This window comes from Solanum lycopersicum, chromosome 7 (genome assembly GCF_036512215.1).
Source record: "Solanum lycopersicum chromosome 7, SLM_r2.1".
Classification (NCBI taxonomy): Eukaryota; Viridiplantae; Streptophyta; class Magnoliopsida; order Solanales; family Solanaceae; genus Solanum; species Solanum lycopersicum.
This window is the reverse complement of record NC_090806.1, coordinates 26555194-26563032: the sequence shown is the minus strand read 5'-3', so window position 1 is coordinate 26563032 and position 7839 is coordinate 26555194. Positions and strand designations below refer to the sequence as shown.

The following is a 7839-nucleotide window of genomic DNA, read 5'->3' as shown; positions in this document are numbered from 1 at the left end:
ATACCCAAAACACCCCCTTACTAGTTGGACATTAAAATGAAAGTCCAACTTGAAAAATCTTGAAATAGTCAAATCTGGAAGGTGGGTCCGCGACGCGCAATGAGGTCCATATATTTTTTTGAAAATGCATTTTGAGTCAGAAGACCTCGTGTCGCAGAGCTGAAAATTTCAAAAATTAGGGCTAGGCGCGCGACATGTGGCCATATCCAAATTCTGCCCGTCAAAATTCCTTCTTCGTTTCTCTACTCTAAGCCCTCAAGACTTCCACGACTTTTCCCCCAAACTCCTAGGACTATAATTACCCCTTTTTAATTCATAATTCATTATGTTAGTCTCTAGCTTAAGTCATGTAATTTTTGGGGTGTGTCACGCTCCTAGGAGTAGTTTACCCTGTAGTGGGGTGGAATGATAACTCTGGAAGTTTACTTTTTACTGGGCAGCCCTTACTGACGCCCTTGGGACTTTACTCTTTAGCTAGGAAATCCTTATTTATCACTAATGGTTACAGATTGTTACTGATTGTCCTACTACATACTTTGCATTAATATGCATTATCTATTACCGACATATTTGTTTGTTGATTGAACCCTAAGATTTATGGGGCCAGTTAGGTTATATTTGTTGTCTGTACCTTCGGGGTTTATGGGGGTCTAGTTAGATTATTGTTTGACTATATTTTTTTCTCAATTATTGATTATTTGATAGCTTATAAGCTTTAATGTTAGAGTTAGGATTGTGAGTCATCGTGACCCTTGCAGTTGACTTTTATATCTTAGTTACTTGCAAATAAGTTGTTGGTTTGCATCTCAGGTACGTTCTTCATTCGACTTCTTAGCCCTTGTATCCTACTTTTGTTCCTTATTTGTTGTCTACTTATTATCTCCTCTATAGTTGTATGTGATATGCTTTCCTCATTACTTATTTATGTTTGTGTCGTCTTTTGAGTTTAGTCATCCGATCTAATGTGTACCACTGTTTATACTCATGCTAAACTTGTACCCATTTAGATAGTATTTTGAGTTATTGTTGTTGGCTTGCAGTCGTCCAAAGCAGCTTGGAGTCTCGGACACTAAGGTGAGCTCTTGGGTTTTGAAGTTGTCGAATCTTGTCTGATTTTGGCTAGGCGTAGTCTTATATTGTCTTAAGATAAAACATATATTTACTTTGTACATGTAAAAGTCTTGTACTCTTATTTTGATTAGATGATCGATTATTGATTGATGGCATGTCTTGGAATGGTCTCTTGTGTTGCATTTCTATTGATTACCAATGGTCTCTTGTGTTGCATTTCTATTTATTACCCTTTCTTCGTTTCCTTATAAGCTTTATGCTCCTTGTTGTTGACTTCCTCTTCGTAGATCGTTGCTTATGGATCCGAGCTAAGGGTTGGACGGCTTATCTAGGTGCCACCATGATATGAGAAACGGGATCGTGATAAGGGGCCTATTACTGTCGCTTTTATGCATTTTAAAAAAATATTTCATAAAAAGTAACGGACTGTGTCAATTTGTCTATCACTTTTCTGAAAAAAAATAAAATAAAAAGTGACATCGTCAATCGCATTCCTAAAAAAATTTAAAAAATAAACTAACCGAAACAACACAATCGTCTTACTGTGTCGTTTTGGAGAGATGCAATCCATCACTTTTGGAAAAGCGTCAAGGACAAAAGTGAAAGAAGTGACTGCATCTTTTTTACGTCCACTTTAACAAACAAAAAAAGCAACGGACTTCATCGCTTTCAACCATCACTTTTCAACAGTTTTTTAATTAGTAGTAATTATATTGATATAATTTATTTTTATGAAAATGGATTAAAATATGTAAAATGAATGAAAATATCCTTAGTTGATAGTTTGGTAATTCATAAATGCTCTTGTTATTAATAATTTGATTTTAAAATGTCATTATATATTAATGGATCAAATATTGATGCCCTTATAAACACATACTTTATCTAATGATGGTTTTTACAATTAAAAAAATATTTATCTTATTTATTCGAAAAATATTACGAAATAAAAATTTATGGAGTTACTATGAGAACATTTCTATGGGAAAAAATACTACTCTTTTAAAGAATTGTTTTCTTTCTTCATTTCTTTTAAAATCACCTTAACTAATAAATAATTTTTTTTCTTTCTTCTTAATTTCATTTAAAAATTAAAATAAAATAACGTCATTTACCTCTTTTAACTGGTAATATAGGTCACATATATAACTATAAAAAAAATTCTAATAAAATCAAAAATATTTTTTTATTTCTTAATCTCTTTGGAAACGCATTCTCTAATTTAAATAATCATTAGGAAAAAATATGTGTTTAAAAAGAAAAGAAATACCAATATATTATTTGAAAACAGTATTTTTAGACTAAACTATAAATAACAAAGACATCTTCACACCAAATTATCAACTCAGAATATTTGTATTCATTTTACATAGTTTAAGAACATTTTTAATCTTATATCCTTTTTAATGAAAATATCAACAAATTCACATAGACGTTGCACAAGAAATGCGGGTGGAAACATGAGTCATCGAAGAAAAAGAAATGCATTTTAAATGGAATGATAAAGAATAAGCTTGATGAAGGTAACTATGACCGTTTCTTGTAAATAAATGGACAAATATGTTCTTTTTTTCGTGTAAAATGTATACTGTATATTTATTTGAGATGAGAAAATAAAAGGAAGAAGGTAGGTTCCATAGCAGATGAAAAAGAATTAGTATTACAAATTCATTAATTATGTCCAAAAAGTTCAGAGTATATTTGCATAAAAAACTTGTCAACAATTTCAATATAAGCGGGGCATGTGAGACGCGAGTAGTAATAAATAACTTGTTCAATATCGAGGGCGTGCTCATCTTTGTAGTTCTCTAACATTTTCAATTCGTTTAGCTTTTGAGTCACCAAATAACTCCTTTCATCTCTAATTTTATTTTCTTCATATTTCTTCTTCTTTATGATTATTATCTCCTTCCTCTTTGAAGCAACAACAACTTGATGATCTCTCTCTTCCTTTCTTGGCGGCGGAGACGACATCATTATTATGTTCTTCTTCTGCTCTATGTAGGTTTTTGGAATCTTTTGATATCCACCACCACCAGAGAATAAATATTTGACATTGTATAATGTTTTCTGGATGAGTTTTTTGGTAGTGGAAATGGAGCTTCTTAGAAACATTTTGTTGATACTCAAAATGATAGATAGATAGATAGATGTTATAAGTAGAAGACAATATTGGCCTTAATAAGTAGAATAGAAAAGTTAGGAATGGAAAAACGACAGAAAGTTTTAAGCTTTGTAATTCACTTTATCTTTCTGTCTCTACACGCTCCCAATTCGCTAGCTCCTTTATTTATTAAATTCTTTTAATTTATTAATGTAGAATTTTTGTCTGTCTAATAATTGAAAAAGGCCCCATAATTCTTTCATAAAAATAGAAGAAAAGTAGTGAGTAACGTTAAATGAAAATAATTGGTACGTATTTGTTAATTTAATTTTAGTTTAGTGGGAGTACTGGGGGTTGGTGTGTTACCCTCAAGAAGCAGTGGTGGTTGAAAACTTCAAATGGCTCCTTGTCAATTAATGAACACAACAACTACTTTGTTTGCTCACTTGTTTATGTCAATTTGATGCGAACTTCCAAATATACTACAATTTTTTTATTTTTTATTTTTATAATTATTATTAATGTTTGCATTAAAATTTAAACATATAAAGAATAAATCAATCACATAAACAAAAATCTAAAGAAATATGAATATTTTATTGATAAATTCTCATCTGATAAGATTTATCCATGATTTAGATTTATCTCTTATTCAAAATTATATGATTTTAATTTGAACGATATGAATATTACGTGACTATTGTGAAATATATACTTTTAAAGGGAATTTAATACGTTCTAAAATCCTAAATTAAAAACACTTATGAAGTTCCATTAATTTCAATGTCTACAATTAATATTCCCTTTTTATTTTTCTTTGGTCTCGAAGTAGTTTAACAATTGGTTTGTCGACAATTTTTTATTGACAAAAAGGGGAATTGTTAAGCATTTTTGTCCTTACATCAACAATAATGCTCAGCTAGGCCGTGATTGTCGAAATAATATTAATATTTATGGTTAAACTAGTGAATTCAACCGTATTTTGTGTGGTCATAATAACTCATTAAATTTATTAATTAACTTTTCAGAATAGTTGAGTATTTAAAATATTCTATATATTTTTTATAATGACATATTAACAATTAAATCAGATTTCAAATTTTAATTAAGTTTATTATTAGTATTTAAGTTTTATATCTTTTATAATCATAAATAAGAGTCTTTATCTTCTAATAATATTTTTTATATCTTTAAACTTATGCTCCTTATTTTTATAAGTAAAAGAAAATTTGATTCAATAAGTTATATACATATTTATCTATACATAATTTTTCCTTTCATTTATATGGAAGCATTGATGAAACACACTTCAATATAAATGCAACAACCTATTTAAATTAGTCATCTAACTTGAAAATTAAAAAAAACATAGAAACATAAGAAAGATATAGTTTTGAATTGTGAAAATCCAATTTATCATTTGACCTTCATTTTGATGATTTTATCATTTTAAATTTTCACGACTTAAAATTTAAAAAAGAAATAGAAAAACAATGAATAATAAGAATTAACTTTTGTTAGAAAAATAATGAATATATATCGTATATCGTATGGTAAAAATAATTTAAAAAATTAAATAATCTATATTTTTTTATTCCTTTACAAATTTATATATGTCATGTCCATCCAATAATAAGTAACTAAAAGGAGGTATTTAATCATTATTTTTATTTATTTATTTTGGATTTCAACTATGAAAAATTCAATTTGACTATGAAAGTTTAAAATTTAACTCATAATTTTTAAAAGTTTGAGAAATAATAAAAAAGATTTTCAATCCAAATCATTGGCAAAAAGTCAAAAGTAATTTGCACTACACAATCCCAATTTTCATAAATTATTTTTCATTTTTTAAAATAACAATTATATTTTTAAAATTATACAATAAAAGTGGACAAGTGCCAATTAAGTTTTCTGATTTATGATCATATTCATTGTGTCTTAAGAAATTTATACAAAAAATATACTGAAGCAAATTCTCTTTGGTGTCTTGTTCTCGTTTTACTTTCTTTTTCTCTTGCAACTACAAGGATAAAGAATTAACAATTCATAATATAAATAACTAACAATCTTTTTTTCTGTATGAATTTTTGAACATCTTTTTTGTTGATTGGCTTCTAAAACAATTTCTTGAACTTGAATTTAAATTTGTTCCTACAGAAATATAATATTATACTTACAGTTCACATTTTATAGATAATCATGTCTTTTAATATGCTATTTTTGAAAAATGTATATAGAAAAGAAAATAAATATTTTCATGTAACGACTTGTTTAGTCGTTTTGAACAGCAGATTTCATTTCTGGAAAAACAGGCTGAGGCGACGGACCCCACGACGGACCGTCATGGGCACGACGGACCGTCGCAGGGTCTCGTTTCAAAACACTTAGAAAATCTGAAATTGGGTACTGAAAATCGACTCTCTGAACTTCGTAACGAAATGGCAGGACGGACCATCACATGTGTGACGAACCGTCACAGAGTCTTCAGTGGAAATTCAGTCTCTGAACCTTGCGACGACCTGCAGGACGGACAGTCGCAGGTTGCATAATCCCAGTCCGGGTCGGATTTCTCTACACGTTTTAAGGGACGTTTTGGACTATTCCTACTTTAATTATAAAGTTAGAGGGTTAAGGTTAATAAGTCCAATTACTTGGGGGTTAAAAGAGGTAACCTTAAGTTAATTAGGGGGTTATTATTGTCATCTTTTATTCTTAATTATATACTAATTAGGGTAAAAGAAAGAGGGTTTGAATAAAGAAAATAGAAAGAACAAAGAGAAGGAAAGAGAAACGATAGAGAGAGGATCGAACGAGAGGAAAGACACAAAGCTTTGGGAATTTGCTTGCTTGATCACTAGTCTTCGGTGGAAGTAGGTTATGGTTTCTCTTACGATATTCGTAGTAAACTCTTAATAGCGAATGATATGTATTGGTAATATTGTAAACCCTACTATGTGCTTAATTGTATGCTTGCATGAATGTAATTATATAATTGTGATTATATGAGCATGATGAAGTTATTGAATCCCAAATCTTGCAAAACCCTAATCTCTTTGTTAATGATGAGGCCTTGGTATAAAAGAAGGCGTGATGAACTAAAATAATGAGATTGATGATGCCTTGGTAAGAAAGAAGGCTTGGCGAATTGATAGAAGGAGATTAGGGGATCGGGTGTCACGAACCGACACGTAGATTTAAAGGATCGGGTGTCACGAACCGACACGTAGATTTAGGGGATCAGGTGTCACGAACCGACACGTACATTTAGGGGATTGGGTGTCACGAACCGACACGTAGATTTAGGGGATCGGGTGTCACAAACCGACACGTAGATTTAGGGGATCGGGTGTCACGAACCGACACGTAGATTTAGGGGATCGGGTGTCACGAACCGACACGTAGATTTAGGGGATCGGAGTGTCACGTTCCGACACATAGTAGAAGGGGATCGGAGTGTCATGTACCGACACAAGGGGATTAATGAATATGAGGGAGCGGAGTGTCACGTGCCGACACAAGAGAAATAAAGATAATGAATCTTGAAAGATGTTAATATACTCAATCTAATGAACATAATTCTCAAATGAGTTTGGTATTGCGGCTTGAGTCCTCATGTATGCACTTGACGGTAATTGTTAATGATATAGTACTTGTTGTTGCTACATGTTGAGTATCATAGTTGATTTTATGATATTACTTGGTATATATTGATTTCTATTTTGAGTTGGCCGATGATATCTACTCAGTACCCGTGTTTTGTACTGACCCCTACTTTTATGTTGTCTTCTTGTTTATTTGTGGAGTGCAGCAACCGTGCCGTCATCTTCGACTCAACAGTAACTCTAGCCAGTCTTCATTACTCCGGATATCAGGGTGATCTAATGCTTCTAGCTTGGACTGGATCTTCCTCTTCATGTCTTGATGCCTTGAAGTTCCGGCATGGACTAGCTTTTATGTATTTTTAGCTTCTTAGAAACTCTTAGATTTAGTAATTTGATCATAGATGTTCTTGTGATGATGACTTCCAGATTTTGGGAAATAATAGTTATTGAATTGGTTTTTATTAATGAGGTTAAGTCTTCCGCGTTATTTTATGATGATATTACATTGAAATGTTAAGGTTTAGATTGGTTGGTTCGCTCACATAGGAGGGTAAGTGTGGGTGCCAGTCGCGGCCAGGTTTTGGGTCGTGACATTTCACTTATGTTGGTATGTGTATTTTGAGCAACTTTGTTTTGTTATTGATTTCCAAATGTGTCTCTTAGATTGAGACTCCAAATAACACTTCTTCCTACAAAATATAAAATTATAGTTTAAAGTTCACATTTTAATATATTACTTTTGAAAAATGTATATAGAAAAGAAAATAGATATTCTCACTTCTTTTAATATGTGTGAATTTTTTAACAATTTTTATTAGGTTGAGACTCCAAATAACACTTTCTCCTGCAAATTATAAAATCATAATTCAGAGTTCACATTTCATAAAAACTCATATTTTTTAATAAATTTCTTTGAAAATTGAATAAATAAAAGAAGATAGATATTCTTACCATCAATTCACATAAAAGAAAATAAATTTGAGCCTCCAAGCAACACTCTCCTCAAAAATATAAATCATAATTCAAGGTTAACAATTCATAAACACTCATATATTTTAA

General features: G+C 30.8%; 1 protein-coding gene across 1 annotated transcript; it reads right to left on the bottom strand.

The window, feature by feature from the left end:
- Positions 1–2637: 2637 nt before the first annotated feature.
- LOC104648227 (uncharacterized) lies at positions 2638–3335 on the bottom strand. The gene has a single exon (XM_010325145.4). It carries the CDS (start codon positions 3184–3186, stop codon positions 2743–2745), a length of 444 nt encoding a protein of 147 aa, XP_010323447.1. The 5' UTR covers positions 3187–3335; the 3' UTR covers positions 2638–2742.
- Between the last annotated feature and the right edge of the window lie 4504 nt (positions 3336–7839).